Source organism: Haliotis cracherodii, unplaced genomic scaffold (assembly GCF_022045235.1).
Source record: "Haliotis cracherodii isolate W230 unplaced genomic scaffold, xgHalCrac1.p SCAF_3, whole genome shotgun sequence".
NCBI lineage: Eukaryota > Metazoa > Mollusca > Gastropoda > Lepetellida > Haliotidae > Haliotis > Haliotis cracherodii.
The window spans coordinates 45,448,646-45,475,157 of record NW_027266286.1 but is presented as its reverse complement, the minus strand read 5'-3'; the positions used below and the strand labels follow the sequence as shown (position 1 = coordinate 45,475,157).

Sequence of the window (26,512 nt, the reverse complement as noted above, 5' to 3'; positions counted from 1 at the left end):
TGGCTCTAGCAACTAGCAGCAACATGAGAATTAAATGAGAAATGACAAACTCATCTCATCCTTGAATGGGAAACCCCATTGCATAAATAGCTTTATTACATGAAGACATTTGTCCCCAGTCATATCATGGCAACCATAATAAAATATTTCGATGTTAAACAAGCTACGGCTAAGAAAATGAATGTTGGGTCCCAGGACTAATGCTTCAGCAAAAGCACCCATATTAGTAGTTAAGTTTGTTTTGAAGAAGACAAAAACCTACCTGCATACGACTTAAAACTAGACAATATGCTTGCAGGATTTATTAAGGAAAGGTGTTTTTATTTCTTTAGCATCATCTTGAACATGTGTCGACCTGGTTTGTGGCAAAATAAACATCATCACCTACAGTCAGCTCTGGATATGTAAAGAAATCACAATCCTTTTGTTATCACTGATCATTTCTACATATGTTGCATTTCCTACTGTCATTCAATGTAACTCTCTCTTTGAGGCAATATCAGTGTACGAAAGAACCACTGCCTGGACAAGAGTGAGTGATCGTGAGTGATTTAGTGGGTTTGGTTTTACGCCACCTTCCAGCAAAATCACAGTGGGGGACACCAGAAATGGGCTTCACACACTGTACACATACTGACTGTAATTATACTAATCATGTCTTTTTTTCTTGAGTTCACATCAATCTTTTCAAATTATAAAATACAGTCATCTGCAGGAGGTGAGGTGAAATGGGGTTCAACGTTGTGTTCAAGATTATTGTTGCAGTAGGCTTGACTCACAGCACTTGACAACATATCTGCCCCAGAAAACCGTTCTTGGACTAAAGTCTGTACATGTGTGTATCTTTTTTGTTTAACGCCGCACTCAGCAGTATTCCATATGTATAATGGCGGCCTGTAATTAATAGAGCCTGGACCGGATAATCAGGTGACTGATATGAGCAATGATCCACATCGTCGGAGTACAGAAACAATCAACCACATCACAGGTTGAGCACCCAACCCATTAAGTCGACTCATATGAGTGAGTGAGTGAGTACGGTTTTACGCCGCTTTTATCAATATTCCAGCAATATCACGGAGGGGGACACCAGAAATGGGCTTCACACACTGTACCCATGTCGGGAACGACTCATATGACCAGCACAGGTTGCTGGGGTCCAATTCTTAAAAGTATATATACATGTAATACATTTAGATGTGATAATTACATGAGAACAAAGAACATATGCATATAAACATCTCATATAAAACAAAATCATTGTCATTTTCCTTGGTATTTTTAAGGAATGATCATTTGTTCATTTGGGCCAAAACACTTTTTGCTTTCATATTAAGTTCAATCAAATATTCGACAAGTTTTTGTTAGTTATAACAAAGCAGACTGTGGTAAGGTGACAGTTTGATATAGCTCAAAACAACATCACCTGATCAATGCCATTTAATATGTTGTAACCAAATAGTACTTGTGTCCACTGAACTGTTTCATTGGCATTTTGGAAGTTGGTGAGTACCGGTAAATAAGAAAACATACAACTTTATGGGTAACAACTTCTGGTTTATTCCATATAGTGACTATTCAATGTAAATTCTTACACTGTTATCAAGCCAATCTCATTAAAATCAGATCTTAGTTCTTGCTACCGCTAAACAAAGATCTCAGGACATCCCATTACGGGTCACGTCAGACTGACCTTGCACAAACTTTGACCGACCAATGGAATAACCAATCAGAAGGCAGCTTTCTCATGCTTTACGGCACTAATTTCAAATTGGTGACTATGCTTCGAAACATATTTTGTCAAATTCTTGATTACTATTGTTCGGAATACTCCGTGTTAAATTTTTGAGGTTGCATGATTACAAATCACATTCCAACTGTCACTTTCATAATCTGGTAAGCGGCGCTCTGATTGGTGGGATGAAAGGTCGTTCTGACGTGACCCCTAATGGGATGTCCTCAGATCTTTGTTTAGCGATAACGAGAACTAAGATCTGATTTTAATGAGAATGTTATCAAGCTAGAGTGTATTCTTGCTTGATAGCGGAGTAAGAATCAACAATACAAAACAACGCGATATGCCAAAAAACAGAAGCTGTCATCCATCAAGTTGTATGTTTTGTGACCATTTACAGGATCAGATTAGAGGTCTGAATGACTGCGTGATACAGGAGAGATTGAAACAGATAACTAGTAAATATTCCTCCATTATTTAATAGGTGATGACTTTAGAGATTTACAAGTGACTGTTCCAAGTTTTGTCATCAAAGGGCTACCCTGCCATTCTGCCACAGAAGATCCACTTGTTAAAAAGTCCGGCTGCAAAACAAAAAGAAATGAATGCAAATTCTACTTACATGATAACGAAGAAGTTTGGATGAACATGATAGCAATGACCACTTAACTGTTACATCTGCTGGTGTTAATCAATAGATTTAACATTTTCTAGGACTGTTTTCGTATCATTCTAATGGTTTCAATAAGATAAACTTACCTGTAATTTTTCCCAGACTTTCTTCTTGGGTTTTAATTCTTCGTCCGGTGTGCCCTTCTCGTAACCCTCCACGAACACCCTGTCCCCTGGGGCGCTGCCCTCAGGGGGGTCAAGAGGCTCCACGGCCCGGGGATCATCCCTGCACAGAAACACATCATCAGCATCTCTAGTGTCGTTACTGTTATATACTCAACAACTCAACATTCAAAATTCTGTCGGACGATTGATTTGTTCTTTGCGCCCTTCATTTTTTTAGGCACTTTACAGTTTTGTTTGTTTGTTTGTCTGTTTAACGCTGCAATGAGCAATATTTCAGCTATATGACCGCGGTCTGTAAATAATCGAGTTTTGGACAAGACAATCCAGTGATTGACATCATGAGCATTGATCCACACAATAAGAAAACGAGTCTGACCACCCGACCACCCGATCCCATTAGTCGCGTCTTACGACAAGCATAATCACCATTTATGGCAAGCATGGGTTGCTGAAGACCTATTCTACCCCGGGTCTTCACCGGGTTGGCAGTTTACAGAAACCAATGTTGTAAATAGACATTAATACTATTACAAATGCTTTTGGAGCCGACTATGTTTAATGAACAGGTGATGTCTTCCCAGGAACATGTGTGTCATATAAGTCATAGCTGTTTAGAAGATGAAACCATTCTTTGTAAACCAACCAATTACAAATAAATAGCCTTATGCAAGTTGCAGTGAAACTACCCAACACACATGTTCTGCTGTTTGTAGGAAAAGTGGGGACCAATGCTAGAATGTATCCCCAGCACTACATAGCTAGACATAAGTTTTTTTGTTTTTTGTTTGTTTGTTTGTTGTTTAATGCCGCACTCAGCAATTTTCGAGCCATATGAAATAATCAAGTCTGATTCAGACAATCCAGTGATTGACATCATGAGCATCGTTCCACGCAATTGAGAGATGATGATATGCCTCAACCAAGTTACCGGTAGCGAGCCTGACCACCAGATTCCGTTAGTCGCCTCTTACATCAAACATAGTGGCCTTTTAGGGCAAGCATGGGTTGCTGAAGACCTATTCTACCCCGGATCTTCACAGGTCAGCTAGACATAAGAGGCGTCTTTTGGTACCCTTGATAATGCCGGTTAGAACTGGTCCATACAAACCAATGCGGGTTGTAAGAGGTGACATAATGGATCAGATGCTCGTGCACACACACATATGCTTATCCAGGTGATTAATAAGAGATCTCTGTCCTGCCTGCTTGTGTCTACTCACACCGAGGCACACATGAGCATGGCCTGCGACTCGATGCCCCGCATCTTCTGAGGCTTCAGGTTGCACAGGAACACTCCAAGCCTGTCCTTTAAGTCCTCCATGGGGTAGAGTCCGGCCAGGCCGCTGATGACCGTCCGTGTCGACCCCTCCTCCCCCAGGTCCACCTTCTCCATGTACAGGCTGTCTGCATCAGGATGCTGCACATCACAAGGGAGGGAGGGAGTCAATTCAACATTTCAATGCCAGAGATTAATCAGTCTTGTATACTGTAAATCTTGAAATTAACGAGTGTGAATTAAATGCAAAAAATGTGAGATGCAAAAAATGTGAGTGGTCTTCATTCGCATAACTTAACTTCACATTTATGTCTCCAAATGACTATTAACAATGAGACGACACTTTGGATAGCGGAAATACCAACTTGAATATAAACACAAACATGGTTTATTGACAGCAGTTGTAACAAGTATGCAGCGTTAGAAATTGGCACTAGTCCTGTAGTCCTTGCCAAACTGCCCAATAAAGGTATCATTAGGACTAGTAGAAATGTTCCCTTGTTAAGGGTTTTGCTATATGTTATCATTATAAGGACTAGTGGACAAAAACTGTTAGTTTCTAACCCTGAGTATGTAACAATGTCATTCAAAGAATAGAAATTACACAATGGGCATCTGGTGAGTTATCAATGCTAGGGTCAAGAGTTCTACCTACTCGTGTCAAGACTTGTTGACATCTTCTAGGCATACCAATCAGTGAACTGTTGTTGGTTCAATTATTTTATTGCCTTTGAACTTACTTAATGCCAGTCAACCGAGTAAACATATAAACTGAAAGTTGTTTTGAGGAAAACACTGTTTATTGTTGTTACGGAAGTTCTCTACTCAGTGCTAATAAGCAGTGCTATCTACTGTTTGATTGGATTAAGGTAAGGACATGCATCATTCCACTGGAGAGGGGGTGGGGGGAGTCACATTGATATTGAGTCACATTTTTGGCTAGGGCTCAAACAGTCGCATTAATTTGGAGACACATTAATTTCAAGATATACAGTATATGCTGAAACAGACACCATGTGGTGTGAAATGAAAAAATCAATGATGAAAAAATATAAATGGGTCACCGAAAATCTGTGATGACACCAAGTGTCCGCAATAAGGATAAGTATGTCCTGCTTAACATGTTGACAAGCCTGTCTACCATAAAATTACTGGAAAGACTTAACCCGCCTTTTGATTGTGAAATCTTGAAATGATTAGCTGTCAGCAAATAGTGTCTTTCCGTGAAATATGAAAACAATGTACATGCTAATAAATACATAAGCAGTTGAGAAATGTAGACACTGTATTGCGTGATGTGAAGTCGATATATTGCTTGCATGTTGTTTTATGCAACACAAGTGATATTTTAAATAAATCACTGCACCTGTAAATAACCATCAGATGTATGGTTGATCGTATGTGATTATGATAAACCTGGGGTAATGGAAACTTACTCTGCCCCAGAATCTTTTGGGGGTTGTAGTAACATGAAAAGACTCATTTTACCAGATTTCCATCAAAAGAAAGATATAATATCTTGAATCTAACATTCAAGCTGTACCTATATCAAATATAGTGCAACTATGTATAAATGCCGAAACAATTACCAGTAACTTTGTGCATCTTGAGTTATTTAGTATTGGAGAAAACACGCTTACGAGGTTATGGTAGACAGAGCATGCCCTGGGGAGAGGGAAAAACCAAGGGGGCGAATCCCTGCGGTTTTTCCCGACCCCCAGGGCATGCTCTGTCTACCAAAACCGAGAGAAAGTGTTTTTCCGTGATCCCAGGTTTATAAGTATCAATCATGGTCAGTTAGCAGTGACTTCACACTGCCAGATGAATACTTTACTCCATCAAGGTGATGCTGTGGAATAAATGGACCAGTATTCTGTAACTTTTCCTACCTTGCAGACTTCTGTGATTCTGCCGACTCTAAGGTCGAGTCTGGAGGGGATGATCTCCTCTGTCTGCTGGGACGCTGCCCCTCCCTTGGGAGCTTCTGTAACACAATCACTTCACATATACACAGGGACTAGCTGGCTAAAGTGCATAAGCCACCATTTACTCAACAGATTTAAACAGTTCACTTCAGTTGTGTCTACAGAAGGTCTTTTGAAAGTATAATTAGTTAGTCAGGAATTATTTGACTATGTGTACATTTATATATTTCCCTCAATTTGTAGCATGCAGCAACATTTAATTGATGATGTCCTACAGAGCTATGATGTCACAAAACAAGCTTTCAATGCAGTGGCGCCATAATCTAAAGAATGTCGTGGTGCAATTTTCATTCACATTTGTCGTAATACTTGACCTGTCGTCAAATGGTAAAGTTTTCTTGGACATGTAAGCCCCATTTGGGATGATTTGTCTTTTAGTCAATGATTCTCACCTGCGTATCTTCATTTTGGCCAAAGTCTTACAATATGTTGCAAAACGAATCCTGATACACGACAATTCGAGTTGCACAGTGAGTGAGTGAGTTGGGTTTAACGCCACTTTTAACAGTATTCAAGTTATATCACGGCGTGTCAGCTTAATGTGGAAGGAAAACCTGAAGTGATGCAGATCTCAGATGTTTACCACTTCGGTGAAACCCATGAGTACGGGTATGGTGCTGACAAACCTAGAAACATAATGGGGGCGAACCGGGATTCGAACCCACAATCATAGGTTTCTGGTGTGCCCAAGGGACGCAACTCTGCACAGCGAACCGCGGCGCCTTAGACGACTGGGCCACCCGTGCCCCCAGTTGCACAGTGAACACAAATACACCCCCGCAGGCATACCAGAGTTCCTCCCTTTGCTCATACACTCACTCAGACGAGCTCACGGACATATGAAGCATTTCATTAAAATGGTCCATGCCACTGAATTTCAGACTGGATGTCTAAAGAAAATAATCTCACTTGTTTTGACAACTGGGTAGGCCTTGGCAGTGATCTTCTTGAGTTCTGGGGCTTCGAAGTCCTTCCTGATGGGCTCCAGCATCCGGTTGAGGTAGACCTCCACCGCTGCCTTCAGGTCCCCCGGATGCAGCTCCTGGGTAACAGAGTGAGTGAGTATGGTTTTACGTCGCTTTTAGCAATATTCCAGCAATATCACGGCGGGGGACATCAGAAATGGGCTTCACACATTGTACCCATGTCGGGAATTGAACGCTTTAACCACTAGGCTACCCGACCGCCCCTCTGGGCAACAGAGGAGTGAGCTGAACAGGGTTCAATAATATCACAGTGTAGCTTTTTGGGAGGAAAGCCAACACATGATACATTTTTAATGGAAAGTTTACAAGATGTACCCTTTTTTCACTGGACGAGAGGTCGGTCACATGACCATGAAACCAGCGTTTATGAGCGTATGAAAAACACATTTTGACATTCATACTTTTTTCATGAGACTGTATTATTGAAATGATGGACTACTTCAACATTCATGAGGAAAACCCTGAAAATTCCTGAGCATGAATACATGCAGAAGCCTTGTTTCTGATCATTCAGACCCCTTAATCTTGAACTCTGCAATTTAGCATACATTGAGACAAGTCAAACTTTGACTGCATCACGACCCATCCAACCTCTGATTGTCAAACAGTTTGGTCCTCACTCTATGAAGGTTCATACTCCAATGAACTCACACAAAGTGAGAGGTGAGGTGAGGTGAAATGGGGTTAAACGTCACGTCCAAGGTTATTGCACTTATATAGCGACATGCATGCACGTGTAAGAGTGTGTGTGTGGCTGCTTGTACTAGTCCGAAATGATGCCGATTTATAGTGCTAGCCAACTGAGATACCATGCCGCAGTTTAACATGAATACCCCACTCAGACACAGTATATTGACTCCGAGCCGACCAGTCCTTGTTTTAACCCCTTAATGCCGAGCGCCAGACAGGGTAACAACAAGTACCATCTTTTAACGTCTTTTGGTATGACTTGGCCGGGGATCGAACCCCGGACCTTCCGCTCTCCGGGCGGACGCTCTACCATTAGACCACGGAGGCGGTCCAAAGTGAGAGGAAAGTAAGACACTTAGTAAAACCCATAAGCAGGGTTATGGCGCTAATGGAACAAAAATATGGAACCCATGACCAGATCTTACACTTAATATTCTGACTGCTGCCTTGGCGTGATATTCACCTTTCACATATGCTGTCTATCATAATACGTTCACATTCATATCTGTGATATTCACAGATAACAACAATCACCCACAGTTTGCTCTTTTCATAGTTATACCATTTGTTGTTTGTTGGTTTTACATTAAATTCTTTTACGTACAGATTTCTTGGTTAATATTTATTTCAATTTGGGAATCGACACGTAACAATTAAAACAATAATCTCATGATACCCCTGGTCCTGGTATAAACATTCATGTTGCATTCCAAACCATCTCTCAGACAGTTGTGTCGTTATTACCTCCTTTCTAAATGCTTCTTGTAAATCCTCAAACTTGGTAAATATTCGGTTTCCTCCAAATTCTTCTGCTCTTTCAACTTTAAATTCTGTAACAGAAATCCATCAGTTTAATAACAACTACCCATGTTAACCAATATGGTTTCTTAAACTTTGCATTCACCAGTGGTTGATGTACGAGAATATGTTTGTTTGTTTGTTGTTTAACGCAGCTCTCAGCACAAAACCAAATACAGTAAACTACGTTTATAACCAACACGTTCATAATGAACGAATGGATATAACAAACTTTCTTATGGTCCCAGGCATTTGCTGTATATATGCTGTATATATGCTTATAACAAACTGCGATTATAATGAATTAAAATCAGTGGTCCCTTTGAGTTTGTTATGACCATAGTTTAATGTATATGATGACAGTCTGTATATAATCTGGAAGCACGGGTGGCCCAGTCGTCTAAGGCGCCGCGATTCGCTGTGCAGAGTTGCGTCCCTTGGCCACGCCAGAAACCTATGATTGTGGGTTTGAATCCTGGTTTGCTCCGATTATGTTTCTAGGTTTGTCAGCACCATACCCGTGCTCGTGGGTTTCACCGAAGTGGTAAAACGTCTGGGACCTGCATCACTTCGGGCTTTCCTCCCACATTAAGCTGACACGCCGTGATATAACTGGAATACTGTTAAAAGTGGCGTTAAATCCAACTCACTCACTCACTCACTCACTGTATATAATCTAGTCTGCTCCAGACAAATCAGTGATTGACATTACAAGTCACCAAGTCTGACCCCCTGATCCCCTTGATCCAATCAAATTACACTTATGTGCGAGAGAAAATCCCGGGGAAGTTAATGATAAGAAAGATGGTGATGTATGCAGGATAACTGAGCTGAGTGGACACACCTCCATCTGTGCTGAGAGGGAAGAGGACAAACTTGCAGAAGGAGAGCAGGCCATTGTCCTCGATGTTCCCTGGCTCACAGAACGCCTTCTTCAACTTCTTCTTCACTTGAGCTGGTGAGTCTAGAAGGTCGATCTTGGAATCCGGGTCTGACGAACTCATCTTGGATCCTGTTAGACCGGGAACTGCAAATATGACAGCTTATTGGTTACCATGGCTACTAATACTATGGCTACCGAAATACACATAGTTGATACACTATTTGACATCAAGCACTAAGCACCAATCAGTCAGTGATGGGGCTTCAGATGTTACTTACCCATGGGGTTCATGAAGTGCATCCTCTTCTTGTAGCCCAAGTGTGGGAGGTACTGCAAGGCACCAGACGTTCACATTAAATGCATTGTTACATTGTGTTGTAGCAAACATTAAATATGTGAATTGATAGGACAACAGATAATCCAATTTACAAATTAAGAATTTGAAACATTTGTGTTAACTTCTCAACCACTGTTTTCACAGATAACTAATTTTACCAAAAAGAGGTAAGTGGTCAAAATAAATCTTTTAACAAACTCTTTACTGAACTACCTTTTCTGCAAATGTGAAGATTTTCCTCTGATCAACGCCACCGAACTGTATGTCAACCTTCAGGTATTCTTCATCCAGGGCCTGGAACACAGGGTCATGAATGTAAAATAGTGAAACATGTCACTGCTACACATCTGTCACCATGTCACTATAATCACTACACACTTCCTTGGCCTCTGCCCACAAAGCAGCCTTATCATTGCTGTTGTAAAACTAGCAATAAGATTACTTCTTGGGGACAAATGTCACATGTACCCATGAGAGCACTTACACAAAACTGAGATGTTAGCACTCCCTATCAGATCTCCCCTTTTCAAGTAAGTGTCACACAAGCCATGACACACGCCTATACCACCAATGACACACCCATCTACCACCAATGACACACCCATCTACAACCCACGATACACCCACCTACAACCCATGACACACCCACCTACAACCCATGACACCCACCTACAACCCATGATACACCTACACCCCATGACACACACACCTACAACCCATGACACACCCATCTACAACCCATGACACACCCACCTACAACCCATGACATGCCCACCTACACCCCATGACACACCCACCTACAGCCCATGACACACCCTCATACAACCCATGACACCCACCTACAACCCATGACACACCCATCTACAACCCATGATACATCCACCTAAAACCCATGACACCCACCTACAACCCATGACACACCCATCTACAACCCATGATACACCTACACCCCATGACACACCCACCTACAACCCATGACACACCCACCTACATCCTATGATACACCTACACCCCATGACACACCCACCTACAACCCATGACACACCCACCTACAACACATGACACACCCACCTACAACCAATGACACACCCACCCACAACCCATCTGACACTCACCTACAACCCATGCCACACCCATCTACAACACATGCCACACCCACCTATAACCCATGCCACACCCACCTACAACACATGACACACCCACCTACAACCCATGATACACCAACCTACAACCCATGACACACCCATCTACAACCCATGACACACCCATCTACAACCCATGATACACCTACAACCCATGACACACCCACCTACAACACATGTCTCACACACCTACAGACCATGACACACCCACCTACAATCCATGACACACCCACCTACAACCCATGATACACCCACCTACAACCCATGACACCCACCTACAACCCATGACACACCCATCTACAACCCATGATACACCTACACCCCATGACACACCCACCTACATCCTATGATACACCTACACCCCATGACACACCCACCTACAACCCATGACACACCCTCATACAACCCATGACACACCCACCTACAACCAATGACACACCCACCTACAACCCATGTGACACTCACCAACCCATGACACACCCATCTACAGCCCATGACACCACCTACAACACATTACACACCCACCTACAACCCATGATACACCCACCTACAACCCATGACACACCCATCTACAACCCATGATACACCTACACCCCATGACACACCCACCTACATCCTATGATACACCTACAACCCATGACACACCCACCTACAACCCATGACACACCAACCTACAACCAATGACACACCCACCTACAACCCATGACACACCCACCTACATCCCATGACACACCCACATACAACCCATGATACACCTACAACCCATGACACACCCACCTACAACCCATGACACACCCACATACAACCCATGACACACCCACCTACAACTCATGACACACCCATCTACAACCCATGACACACCCATCTACAACCCATGATACACCTACAACCCATGACACACCCACCTACAACACATGTCACACCCATCTACAGCCCATGACATACCCACCTACAACCCATGACATGCCCACCTACAACCCATGACAAGACCTACAGCCCATGACAAGACCTACAGCCCATGACACACCAACCTACAACCCATGTCACACCCACCTACAACCCATGTCTCACACACCTACAGCCCATGACACACCCACCTACAACCCATGACACACCCACCTACAACCCATGTCTCACACACCTACAGCCAATGACACACCAACCTACAACCCATGTCACACCCTCCTACAACCCATGTCTCACACACCTACAGCCCATGACACACCCACCTACAACCCATGACACACCCACCTACAACCCATGACACGCCCACCTACAACCCATGACACCACTTACAGCCCATGACACACCCACCTACAACCCATGTCACACCCACCTACAACCCATGTCTCACACACTTACAGCCCATGACACGCCCATGACACACCCACCTAAAACCCATGACACACCCACCTACAACCCATGACACACCCACCTACAACCCATGTGACACTCACCTACAACCCATGTGACACTCACCTACAACCCATGACACACCCACCTACAACCCATGTGACACTCAACTTCAGCCCATGACATGCCCATGACACACCCACCTACAACCCATGACACACCAGCCTACAACACACCCACCTACAACCAAAGACACACCCACCTGCAGTCCGGGGTACAGCAGTCCACTCAGGAGGGGGTGATCCACCTGCTTGACCACCTCGGCGCCAGCCTTCTTGGCATCATGTTCTGTCACCAATGACGACAACTTGTACACATCTAATGTGTATTCTCTGAAAGATACAGACTCATTACAGGCAGCTGATGATACCACTGGTTTGGATGTATTTAAATATCTTCACCATAAAATATCACACAATTACAAACAAACAAGAAGTGAAACAAACTCAATTTTGTAGAGAATTTTGTCCAAGAAATGAATCCAAACATTGTCTTTGGACACTATCATATCTTTATTGTTTTAGTTATCAATATGACCACTCGTGACGAAAATGAACCTCACTTGCTGAGTTGGTAGTCTGTTCCTCGCACAAACTTGAGCTTGTCGAGCGGGACCCCGATGGAGCGCAGCATGGACTTGATGATATGCTCGTAGTACTTGACCCGCTCCTGCAGCAGCTCCCACGGGGCCTTCATGTTGTCCAGGTACGCGTGCAGGTCCGCAAACAGGATCGTCACCTGGGAACAGAGTCACGCAGGTCAAGGCTCTGGTTCAGTTGGCGTTATACAACAGTGATGCCAGTGCTGCATATAGATCCTGATTTCCACAGAAGCCTGGGTCGCAGGTCTTGAGTGTAAAGTGTAAAGTGAAACGCGGGGTGTGCATGAACTGTTCATTCGGTACATGTGTGTGCTATATATAGGACTTTAGTATGAGACTGTTCTCTGAGACCATCTTCCCGAGGCAAGAGAGTTAACTGACTTTAAAAGTCCAGTTTCCACCCTTGCCGAACTATGCTGTAATTCCTGGGCTCTATCGTAGCGCCATCAGTGGCTATTACGAGTTATGTCCTTTCTATGCCTCTCCTATGGACCAGCCAGATTCCACCTTTCTTATAACTTGCAATTACTTCAAACAAAATGGCGGCGCCCAGTCAAGAAAATCTGATCGATAATCAAGATCTATATATTCGTGATAAAACGAGTCTTACATTGCGAAGTGCATCAAATCACATGAGCACCTTGATTAAAAACATGTAAAGATTGAGAAAATATCTGTTGACGAGTTAGCGGTGCACATGCTTTGCAAATCCTGCAATCGACCGAAAACTGCATGACAGTTTACCAACCGGATTTCGATTTCGGAGTGCGATTTTGATTGGACTATGCATAGACTCTTTAGTCCAGCCAAAATGTGACTCCATAATACCAGCCTAGTTCGGCAAGGGTGGAACTGGACTTTTATAGTCAGTTAACTCACTTGCCTCGGGAAGATGTCTAAGACAGACTTGTGAAAGAACCTTATCAGGATTTAAAGGAACAGTTGTGAGAACGATAGGGAAAAAAAGATCATGTTTTTTTTCCAGAAAGTAGTTGTAAGTGTGGGCCAACCAAACCAGAAACAAGCCATGTTACAAGGTTATTAGCCATATTAGTGGACAATACCCACGGGACAGATTATCCAGACCATGTACACTTGCCAAGTTACCATGGTTACAGTGAACAATATCCACAGAGAGATTTCCATGGTTACAGAGGACAATACCCACAGGAAACATGAGATGCCTCGTTACCATGGTTACAGTTGCCAACACTCACAAATCACATGATCTAGGCATGCTATGTTACCATGGTTACAGTGTCGAGTAGACATTATCCACACGACATATCATCAAAACATTTTTACCATGATTGTCAGTGGACAATACCAACAAACAGATGACCCAGACATGAAATGTTACCATGGTTACAATGGAGAATACCAACCTCTGCCCCGGCCCTGAGGAAGTCGGCCACCTTGGACATGGGCACGAAGTAGCCAACGTGAGGCTTGCCCGTTGTGGCTGTGCCCCAGTAGATCTTCACATCCCTTTCCTTCAACACTGGCAGCAAGCGATCCTCCCCAAGAACTTCCTGTCAAAATAAACACAGTATTGTTGATCAAGACAAAGGAAATAGTTATTACTTCAAAAAAGAGTCCTATTGATGTGAGCGTTCACGGCTGATGTATTTGGCATGTTGGGTGTGAGTGAGCTTGTATTTAAAATTACTCAAAATGGGCTAGTATTTCAGTTGTATCAAGGAGTGTCAAGTTAATATGAAAGGGATGTCCAAAGCAGTGTTTGAAATAAGCGCCTGCCTGTAGGCCTGTGGCAGGTAGATCTTGTGTCGGGCCTGCAGTTTCAAAGTTGTATAGGTCCTTATGGCGTTCACTAATTTACGTGCCCATACATTTGTCACAATAAGCTGCAGTTTTTTAAATGAGGGCCTGAAGAGTTCAGTCAGGACCTGCAGCTTCAAAAATGTCTAAAGTCTGTGGGTCCTGATGGCGGCCTTGCAATTTGTTTTTATTTCAAACACTGGTCCAAATTGATGCAAGGCGTAGACGTTTCTTGCCTTGGTGACAACAACAAGCACTGGCAAGGTGCTGACAAACCAAGGATGACAAGTAGAATGACACTTGCTTGATAACGGTGTTAGTGTTAGTATGTTGGAAATACGAAGTATTGCGAATATCAGCCCGGAAGTAGCATGGTCGGGTATCCCAAAAAGATGGCAGCCCGCATGTGTTGTGATCGAGTGCCCGTGTATCGTCAGGCGTAATAAAGCCTCTGCAAATCAAGACAACTGAACCGTGTCTTTATCATTGGTCCAACGAGGTTGGAAACTTTAGAACCTACACCGAAACGTCGCTCTTAATTGTAATAAAGAAGGTGTTCATCCATAAATTCTTATCCTTACTTAGTACTCCAACTTCTAAATGCCTATCACAGAAGTAGAATGACTCTCTGATCCAAACCCAAGACAGCCCAAATCCTGACTCAGCCAAGAGACGCATCTCTGTACAGCGAGCTGCAGTACCTTATACCCACAGCTGTATTAAAAGTGGTTAATCTTAGTATGGCACACCTGTAGATTCCTCTTGAGAAGGTCAAGTTTCTCCTCCGGACTCATGCTGTTGGTCTGGTTCTCCATGATGGTGGGTCCACTGCAAGGTCACTGTAAAGAGCAAATACACACTGCATGATATGCATGCACTACCTGCATAGTGTTTCAGTATAATTGCATACTTTCTGATGTTCACAGGTATTTCCTATTCTAACCCGGATCTTCACGGCACTCTGGCAGACAATCCAGTGATTGACATCATGAGCATCTATCCACGCAATTGGGATCGATGACATGCATCAACCAAGTCAGCGAGCCTGACCACCCGATCCCGTTAGTCGCCTTTTGCAACAAGCATAGTCACCTTTTATGGCAAGCATGGGTTGCTGAAGACCTATTCTACCCCGGAATCTTCACGGGTCCTGGACCTTATGAGTAGGAATGCAAGGCATTATTGGCATACTGGTATATTACAATACACTTATGCATTGCTATATTTTTTCTATGTTCCAGTACACTGGGTAAAAAACATAGAACAAGTTTTGATATTATTTGTATCAATAAACCCAAATTTACACAGAAATTCATTCACAAATGATGTTTCCCATTGAAAAAAAATTATTGACAAAATGGCGAAAATGTGGAGTGGATTTTTCTTGCACGTTGTTATCTCTCCTGGACCAATGACTACAAAACAGCACCGATTGCCCATGCTGACTTTGACATCGTAATATAAAGAAAATAGGATCTGCATGTACAATATCAGTGTCACCCACTGTCAAACACTTTAACTCCCAATATATATATCGCAATACAAATCTATTGCCAATACACAGCCCCATGTATGAGTGAGGCTTCTGACACCATGTTATTTGCTATCCCCCCCCACCCCCGGAACCTTTGCTTATTGTAAGACGGATCAGGTGGTCACACTCAGTGACTTGATTGATTGCATGTCATCAATCACTAGATTGTCTGGTCCAGACTCAATTATCTACCAGCTTCTGTCCTAATTGTACACATAGTTGGAATTGTGTTTGTTTCTTTGTTTATTTGCTGTTTAATGCTGCACTCAGCAATATTCCAGCCATATGACGGCGGTCTGTAAATAATCGAGTCTGGATCAGACAATCAAGTGATTGACATAATGAGCATTGATCCATGCAATTGGGATTCGATGAAATGCATCAACCCAGGCAGCGAGCCTGACCACCCGATTTCTTATGACAAGAATGGGTTGCTGAAGACCTATTCTACCCGGATCTTCAGGGGTGGGAATTGTGTTAGATGCAAAGTTAAACATGTAACAACATAGAAACTAAACAAGACAAAGGGTGGCCAGATTCCTCCCCTGTTTGGAGACTATATTCCAGTAAAATAGTGTCACAAGTGAAACTGACAGTCACTATATAATATTGTACTGAGGGTGATAAGCTAGATTAAAACGTTTTAAGCAGGAAATCACGATATATATTTAAAATATGGAACTTCGTGAATGTATCGTGCTAGGTTACGAGCTGTGAACAAAGATTTTTCATGCATATATTTTTGCATTAAACATCGTGTTCGAGCCGAGAATTCAAGGCGACGAAAGCCGGTATGTCATTTGACTTACATTACACGCGATCGCACGAAACGATGGAAATATTAACTTAGATGTAAGTTTGATTACTTTTAGATATATTTTTGTTGATTTTATTTATCACTTTGTATGATATATTTAAAGATGTTCTTAAAACGTCTTTATTTTGCTCTTTGACATGTTTGATGTGGACCCGTTGTCGAAATGTGTGTCCGAGAATTTTATTTTCAATAACATCGCGGGAAATAGTGAATAATTTCTTAATTTATCGATAAAAAATGATAAATTGAAATGGAATACGTATTTCAGACATTGTGAAATATTAAAGATTTAATAAAAGAATGATATTACAGGTAGATCTAGGTCCATAAAAATATATACTATTCTGACATGACTACGGCTTGGCCAGAAAACAGGCCGTGGTGTCTGGGGACTCGATGCTTCTTGGCCGGAAAACCGGGATACGGTGTTGAAAGAGATAAACACATATTGATGATTTGAAGTTTTATTTTGATCATGGCAAGTGAAAATTGGCTTTAAACTTGTCCGATGGCAAGTGAAGTTTTTTTTTAAATTTCCACCCCTGTACCGATGGGGTAATTGAACCCAGGTCTTTGGCATGACGAGTGAACACATTAACCATTCCCCACCGCACCGTCCGTTGTGTGTACCTCGATATGAGTGATGGAAAACTGACCTGTCACTAATGGGATCTAATTCTGAAGCATATGAGCATGACCTGGATTCCAGATTAAGGGATCCTTGTGCCCTAGGGGACGTCCCAGAAGTACTTGAATCTAAGGACCCCCTAAAACTCTCCACATCTGAGAATTGATAAGGACCTATTGACTTTCAAGCTTAATTTCAAACTCGGCATATATTTGTTAAATGACTAACACAAGCTGGGTCAGTGTCATATTTCTGGAACCTGTCAGTCGATCAAACAATACAGACGGTATGAGTTACCATGATCATTACATACGTGTGTGGTACTGAAACGAGTGCGCATCACTGACAGGCATCACTCACATGACATATGTCAGACAGCTGTGTCCAAACCTAAAGTACTGACATTCTCAGGTCTACAAGCACTGATGTGATGGAGTTACTAAACATGTTACAATGACCTCAGTGTTGGAGTCGAAGCCAGACATTACACAGTGATAAATATCACAAACAGTGTTTTGAAATACATGCTCAAGTCCAGACAATCTTGAGATCTTGAGGGGCGGCCAGATAGTTTATTTGTTATAGCGTTAGTTCGTCATGCAGATGACCTAGGGTTGATTCCTTACATGGTTACAATGTGTGAAGCCCATTTCTGGTGTCCCCCAGCCATGATATTCCTGGAATATTGCTAAAAGCGGCATAAAACCTCACTCACTCACTCAATATGATGAGTGAGTGAGTGAGTATGGTTTTACGCCGCTTTTAGCAATATTCCAGCAATATCACGGGGGGAGACACCAGAAATGGTCTTCACACATTGTACCCATGTCGGGAATCGAACCCGGGTCTTTGGCGTGACAAGCTAACGCTTTAACCACTAGGCTACCCGACCGCCCCTCAATATGATGAAAGAGGAATCAATATACAGTAGGTATTGATAAGCAGAAGGAGGTATCGATATGCAGAAGGAAGTATCGATATGCAGAAAGACGTATCGATATGCAGAAGGAGGTATCGATATGCAGAAGGAAGTATCAATATGCAGGAGGTATCAATATACAGAAGGAAGTATCAATATGTAGAAGGAGGTATCGATATGCAGAAAGAAGTATCGATATGCAGAAGGAGGTATCGATATACAGATGGAAGTATCGATATGCAGAAGGAGGTATCAATATGCAGAAGGAAGTATCAATATGCAGAAGGAGGTATCGATATGCAGAAGGAAGTATCGATATGCAGAAAGAAGTATCGATATGCAGGAGGTATGGATATGCAGAAGGAAGTATCGATATGCAGAAAGAAATATTGATATGCAGAAGGAGGTATCAATATACAGAAGGAAGTATCAATATGCAGAAGGAAGTATCGATATGCAGAAGGAGGTGACGATATGCAGAAGGAAGTATCGATACGCAGAAGGAGGTATCAATATCTACAACAAGCCCACCATGTCCACTGGTCCATAGCTAGTGAAATATTTGAAGGGCTAGAACTTGTAGTTGAAAATAAGGTCACAAGTCCTGCTTGAATTCCATTCCACAACAACAATAATCCAAGAAAACCTAATGTGATCACATTCTAATGTCGTGATATGTGCGTACTTCAGTATGGATTTGTTGATATGCTATTTACGATGTTACATGTTTGAGGTAACCGCAATGAAAACACCATAATTCATGTTCTACCAACTTCTAAACATGCTAAATGCCAAACAATGTTTACGCTATTGGAAAAATATCAAAACCCGTCATGCTCATCGTCTGGGGTATAAAATAACATCTAAATCTCCACACAGCTGCATTTTTAAAAAAACAAACATGTTTGAATGATACACATAGAAATATGGTGTGCATAAAATCTTGTAAATACCCCACAACAGCTTCAATGAAATAGATGTCTTAAGATTAAGGAAATATGTTTAAGACTGCTATAGCACAATATGACCAACAAACATTGATATATTTCCTGACTTACCAGTATCAAGAATACACAGTAATGAATACAGTTTTATCTCCACATCAACAGGGATGATAGCTGCTTAATGAAACAGCAGTGTGTCACCAGGTAATTAAAGGACTGTATACGTCATATAGCTCAGGGCTAAAGTGTATATTGCCTTTCCTATTCAAAATTAAGGTGTGTGGCTTTAGGAAGTACCATAAAAAAGTCAATAAAATACTTCATTACCAAGGTCATTCTCACAACATCCTGATCAATCTCATTAAAATCAGATCTTAGTTCTCGCTATTGCTTAACAAAGATCTGAGGACATCCCATTACGGGTCACATCAGAAAGACCTTTCATCCAACCAATCAGAGCGTCGCTTACCAGATCATGAAAGTGACAGACGGAGGGTATTCCGAACGACAGTTACGGGTTTTATGATTATATCCATACAATCTAGGCCACCTGTAAGCCATTCCAGAATGTTCTCTGTATAAAGTTTTAAAAATTTTAACCGAGAATACGTCAAAATATATTTTTCGAAGCGTAGTCGCCAGTTTGAAACTAGTGTTGTAAAGCTTGAGAAAGCTGCCTTCCGATTGGCTAATGACGATTTCTTGTCAGTCATTTCATTGATCGGTCATTCTGATGAGACCCGTAATGGGATGTCCTCAGATCTTTGTTTAGGGGTAGCGAAAACTAAGATCTGTTTTTAATGAGATTGCATCCTGATGGATATAGCTGATACTGGTAAGATGTACAAGGAGCCTGGTGATAATGTGTGGCATTGTTTACTGAATCACTGGATGTACATGAGCCCAAAGTTATATCAATTTATAGATGTCAGTGTGATTGCTCATGCCGGTTACACTAGGAGTGAGTGAGTGAGTTGGGTTTAACGCCGCTTTTAACAGTATTCCAGTTATATCATGGCATGTCAGCTTAAATTGGGAGGAAAGCTCGAAGTGATGCAGGTCTCAGACGTTTACCACTTCGGTGAAACCCACAAGCACAGGTATCGTGCTGAAAGACCTAGAAACATAATCGGGGCAAATTGGGATTCAAACCCACAATTATAGGTTTCTGGCGTGTCAAAGGGAAGCAACTCCGCACAGCGAATCGCAGCGCCTTAGACGACTGGGCGACCCGTGCCCCTGGTTATACTAGGAAGGCACTTGGGCTGTGCAACATAACTGGTATACTGCAATACGGCCGTCAGCAATACACGCTTCACAATTATAACCCTTGCGTTCTGATATTTTCCAATACAGTCACAGAAGAATTTAATATATATGAGGCATTTGGATGGACTGGGTTCCAATCTAAACCATGTGAACGACACATGCTTCACGCTGTTTACATTGAAATTCTATATTGATGACATAACAGGTAGTTTCATTCATCCATACTACACATCTTGCAATCTGAAGTCTGGATTATTGAAAGAAGAAGTACCAGTCCACTAGTCCTTATGATAAAATATAACAAAACCCTAAAAAATTGCAGATTTCTACTACTGGTAGTCTTTGTGATACCTGAACTATTGTGCCATTTGGCAAGGACAAAAGCACTACAGGGAGTACCAATTCAGGGTTAGAAACTAACAGTTTTTGTCCACTAGTCCTTATAATGATAACATATAGCAAAACCCTTCAAACTGGCCAATCTCTACTAGTCCTTAGGATACCTTTACCATTGGGCAGTTTGGTAAGGACTACAGGACTAGTGCCAATTTCTAACGCTGCAATTTCTATTTGTGAATACCATTTGAACAATACAAATATAGACAATGATATATAATTTGGAACTCAATACATATTGCAATATGTAACGCAATACAGCTGTCTGATTTGTAATATATTGCAATACAATTCATGTGCCAAAGTGCTAACCATAGAAAATATTGATCTGAGAAAATGTTAAATCCTTACCAGCTGGGTACTATACCAGGAACACAACTGAAGTGGTCATCCTTATCTACTATCCTATCCTGCCCAAGACTTAGTTTCCATGACATTTGAATAGGTCTTCAGCAACCCATGCTTGCCGTAAAAGGCCACTATGCTTGTCGTAAAAGGTGACTAACAGGAATGGGTGGTCAGGCTCGCTGACTTGGTTGATGCATGTCATCGTATCCCAATTGCATGGATCGATGTTCATGATGTAAATCACTGGATTGTCTGGTCCAGACTCGATTATTTACAGACCGCCGTCAAATAGCTGGAATACTACTGTGTGCGGCATTAAACAACCAACACCTGTTTCGTCAAGAGACTTGTAATGGCGTAAAACAACAAACCAAACCAAAACCATGACATTTGAACTAAGTTTGTGTTCTTGTGCTCCATCTCTGACTTCAAATCCCCAACTCATCCGCTCATTGTGTATGACTTTTTAATAAACGCGGGTCAGTCGTCTCGCCGGCGCCTCTTCAATTAGATCGCGTAATCACAAGATGCAAATTAGCATAACACCGGAAATCCTGTTATTACACGATTGAATATTCCATTCAATACTTTTCAGATATACGAATCGTGCATCAATGAACGGATTTATTTCCAGAAACACCGCTGACGAACAGGTAGATGTGAACTGATTGCTATTTCCGGCCTATAATTTACGAGAAAATACATGCGGTATTTTTAATATCTGCATATAAAACAATGCCAAGCAGAACAGAAAATATAGGATACTGCGCATAATATGATAATGATCGTGTATACACTAATCGACAACAAAAACACGTCAATGTGGCTGCTGCTCAGATAGGTGTCGTTTGGCGCAGCAATAATAGAGCGAACCGCAATCAGGCGGATTTATCATGATGACTAAGCGTTTCTCCACTGCCACAAAAGGCTAAATTGTATATCACGTGATCGGACATTTTGATAGTTTTTCTTGTTATATCGCCGAGGAACAATTATCGCTAACCGTTATAGCGCGCACGTGGTTGCATCACATTTTAGTTTTGAGAGTCTTAGTTTTCATAAGAGGAGAGAAATATTTATCCGAAAACATCGATCAAAAGGACTCTTGTGCGGAAATATTTTTTCAAAACCCGCCATAATCACCTTGCTCAATATCTTCAATATCCTATCTTCCTCAAAATACAATTCTGAAATCTATTTGAGGTACACATAGGGATAAGCAAGATCGAATTTGGGGAATATTGTCAGTTTGCAAAGAACAAATTGATAATAGCATTTCTTATTAATTTTGGTGAATTAAAATAATATTGAGCGCGATAACTGAAATATCCCCAAAATGTAATTTGTAAACTGGAACTGTGGGCGTGATCACGTGCTGTAAGGCGATTGCGAGAGCTGGTACAATAAGTCACCGGTAAAGTTTCCACTGTTCCCTATCGTAGCACAGACAGACATTGTAACGCTATCACCGAAATCAACTGAATCTTATTCAAGAAAGCGCATATGCTCACAGTTTCACAAAAATTAAAGTTATTGGTACATTCAACTTTGTAGCCTGCAGCCTCGGGTTTCGCGATACTTGTCATAAACGGAACAAATGGCACTCACTAACATTTATGATTATTCACTCCTGTTATGCCAAAAGTATGTATTTATGATTTGGCTACTAGTGAAGAAAGTACTGCTAAGTATGACATTTTGGCCCTAATTATCTCCTAATATATCCTGACCACAGCGCGGGAAAATGTGCGGGCTACGTAACTTCCGTTACCTTATTAGTCACCATGAATATGTAGATGAGCTAGTTCAGGTCGAGAGAGAAAGTTTATTTGGGAAACTGCCGGTCATATCGCTGTCCATTGACAGATGGGGGTAAGGCAATAATAAAATCATAATAAGATACCAGAAGTAAGTATCAATGCGATAATGACCCCTAACTTGCAGCAGACGGAACATTCCGAGGAAATTGAAATTGTTTACGGAGCGAGCACTTCCTGGTTACTGATTGTCATAACAGACACCCGCTAAAAGGCATGTCCCGCGTGAGCGACCGGAAATCACAAATGCCGCGATGCGATGAATGTCGCGGTACCACGAGGTCAGAGTATACACGGAATATGCCATAAATAACATGAAAAAATGGCGATAACTGGTCGCTAGCTTCGACGTGTACACTTTCAAGTGTATCCAGTCCAGAATGACATGTTGACATGTTTTAACTGTTCGAAAATAGGGTATGTGAAAATAGGAAGGCGGATGCCCCGATGCACACGCGACCCGCCAGTCACGACCTTGGGTGGATTGTTGTGGCCCCTCTCGGCAGTGGGTGATTTTACATGGCGCTTTAATTACTTTCGCGGAGGTCGCGGGTGACAGCACAGCCACAGTGATTGAATTAATTAGTATCAAGCGCTTCACTGAGTACTGCGGACCGCACCGTCTCGCGTACAAGAGACGGCAGAGCCGTCACGCGTACACGTTACGTCTGTGACTGATAAACACCCCTTTTCATCAATTATCGTTTGAGTTGGTAGACTTTTAGCCCACATCATTAAGAGAAAAGTATATTAAAATTGAATTCCCAATGACAACATGGACAAGTTAAGGCAGTGGACAGAAAAGCACATCAATGTTATTATAAGATTTGACAGACATCATAGATGTTTAAAGGAGATAGATCATGATTGCACTGAGAATTATGTTCACAGTCTGTTAATATTCTTTTGTGTTCATTCCCATAGAGGAATTCTAATGTGTTTGCTAGATGAAAGCTGGGAGGCTGAAAGTTTGAGAGTGTGTATATATATATATACATATATGGTGGACGGAATGAAAATTTTCAAGACCTGTGTTCAGTTTAAAGGCTAAATAAGTCACAAACTAAAAATATAAAGTCTGTGACTTATTTAGCTTGTAAACTGAACACAAGTCTTGAAAATTTTCATTCCATCCACCATGGTTAATATTTAGTACTAGTGTGTGTTGGTTGTTTAACACCACACTCAGCAATATTTGAGCTATATGACAGTGGTCTGTAAATAATCGAGTCTCTAACCAGACAATCCAGTGATTGTAAGCTCAACACAGATAGTAATAACTATCTCCTTACATACATGTATACCATATTTGATGTAATAAGCACTCAGGACACTCTCAAAATTAAAAATAGGGGGCTCTTATTCGAATATTATTTTGGTGAAAAATAAAGAGAGTTGAAAGATCCTAAATTTTTATGCTGACAGCCTGAAATGTTAATGTACGACAGATATATTTTTCCAGAATTTAATTGTCAATAAATTTTATCAACAATGATTAAGGGTGCATATAACACACAAGTGCGTATTATACAGGGATAAATAACTCAATTGATCAATTGGAATAGGGTGCTCATGGTGCTAATTGGGATTGTTCGCTAGCCAATATATTAGCAAATAATGCCATGGGCGCTTATTACGTCAAATACAGAAGTTACATTAAAATCAAGAGAAATTAAAAATGATGCTAAAAGGCAAGAGAAGTTAACATCAAACTGTATTTATTCATGACTTACAACTCTACATGATCTATTTGACTAAACATGCTAAAACAGCGTCAAGAATATTCCACTTTGTTTATTCAAGTATTGTCACATTATCTATTGGGCGGTCGGGTAGCCTAGTGGTTAAGGCATTTGCTTGTCATGCCGAAGACCCGGGTTCGAATCCCGACATGGGTACAATGTGTGAAGCCCACTTCTAGTGTACCCTGCCGTGATGTTGCTGGAATATTGCTAAAAGCGGCGTAAAACCAAACTCACTCACATTATCTATGATAATGTTCCTTAACTGTTATGAAAACAAATTATGTTTGTTTAAAAGCTAACTATGCCCATCCTCAGTACTTCTAATTGCTGTCATTAGTGATTTACATTTCACATTGTATTATGTGCACATATTTTTCCTACCGGTGAAGACCTGGGATAAGAATAGGTCTTCAGCAACCTATGCTTGCCGTAAAAAGGTGACTATGCTTGCCGTAAGAGGATTAGGGGGTCAGACTCGCTGACTTGGTTGATGCATGTCACTGTATTCCAATTGCACAGATCCATGCTCATGATGTCAATCACTGGATTGTCTGGTGCAGACTAAGAAATGTACAGACAGCCATCATATAGACTGAATACTGCTGAATGTGGTGTTAATCAACAAACAAATTAAACATGCATTTCCAAAAAGCTCCTCACAGAATTACCACATCCCTCAACTAGCATTGGCAGAAATATTACTTCAACTTTCATAATCAGGATTATTGGTTTGTATAAAGGATATTAATCACTGATTAATTATTGAAGGGGAAAACTGGACAGCAAGCCTTGGACCACCTGATCAACATCCAATGTTTACCTTTCAGCACATGTTGATTAATACATTAAAAGGGATAGCTAACCAATACTCTTCTTCACAACTAATCAAAATGTTTGTTTGTTTGTTGTTTAACACTGAACTCAGCAATATTCCAGCTATATCGCAGCGCTCTGTAAACAGTCCAGTCTGGAGCAGACAATCCAGTGATTGACATCATGAGCATCGATCCACACGATTGGGATCGATGACAAAGTCAGCAAGTCTGACCACCCGATCCAGTTAGTCGCCACTTTCAACAAGCATAGTTGCCTTAATCCAAATGATCGTAAAGGGTTTCTTAAGACCTTTTGATCGTAAAGAGGTACTTTTTCGGATTTTAATTAGCATCACATGGAGAATCAAACTCATGTTACTTGCTGAAAGCTAAGCTAGGCTAATCATGCTAATTGACTTAATCTAATTTGCCAACACCCTACCACCCGACTAAATTGTATATCCCTATGTACATGCACAGTAGCAATTTTCTCCGGTTAACTAAATTGTTATCCCAGATTGTATTCTACAAGTGATCGATGATACAATGTTCATCCCGTCTGTCAGATAATAAGAATATTTTCACCAGATTGAGCAGCTCGGAGATGAGTTGATCAATATATCATTCATAACTTACCTATTCCACGAACAATGCTGAAAGTACCACAATATTTCAAGTAAATTTCACACCCACTTCGTTTAAAAGTCTTCGGATTACTTATCAGAAGTCAAATAAGCATAAGTATGATATTTTACTCACGCAATATGCCAGCAATGTTTACACCGGTGATCGAACCAGTTGCGTCAGCCACGTTTACCGTAACAAAATGCAACTTCCGGGTATAGGTGTCGCAATAT

At 41.5% G+C, this 26,512-nt stretch overlaps 1 protein-coding gene across 1 annotated transcript; it reads right to left on the bottom strand.

Moving 5' to 3' along the window:
- Nucleotides 1-1,030: 1,030 nt before the first annotated feature.
- LOC139473696 (tyrosine--tRNA ligase, cytoplasmic-like) lies at nucleotides 1,031-26,473 on the bottom strand. The gene is made up of 14 exons (XM_071256408.1): nucleotides 26,415-26,473; nucleotides 15,173-15,262; nucleotides 14,030-14,176; nucleotides 12,606-12,781; nucleotides 12,246-12,375; nucleotides 9,702-9,782; nucleotides 9,430-9,481; nucleotides 9,113-9,295; nucleotides 8,215-8,300; nucleotides 6,704-6,836; nucleotides 5,699-5,793; nucleotides 3,754-3,950; nucleotides 2,495-2,633; nucleotides 1,031-2,319 (listed from the first exon to the last, which is right to left on the bottom strand). The coding sequence occupies exons 2-14, from the start codon at nucleotides 15,236-15,238 to the stop codon at nucleotides 2,209-2,211; spliced, it is 1,596 nt and encodes a 531-aa protein (XP_071112509.1). The 5' UTR covers nucleotides 15,239-15,262; nucleotides 26,415-26,473; the 3' UTR covers nucleotides 1,031-2,208.
- Nucleotides 26,474-26,512: the final 39 nt, after the last annotated feature.

What these genes read in the sequence shown, in the direction of transcription:
- LOC139473696 (XM_071256408.1), bottom strand. Translation starts at nt 15,238, where the DNA reads ATGGAGAACCAGACCAACAGCATGAGTCCGGAGGAGAAACTTGACCTT. An exon ending in ACAGACTACCAACTCAGCAA is followed by an intron (nt 12,376 to 12,605) that starts GTGAGGTTCATT and finishes TGTATCTTTCAG; the next exon opens with AGAATACACATTAGATGTGT. An exon ending in ATGCTCATGTGTGCCTCGGT is followed by an intron (nt 2,634 to 3,753) that starts GTGAGTAGACAC and finishes GTTTCTGTGCAG; the next exon opens with GGATGATCCCCGGGCCGTGG.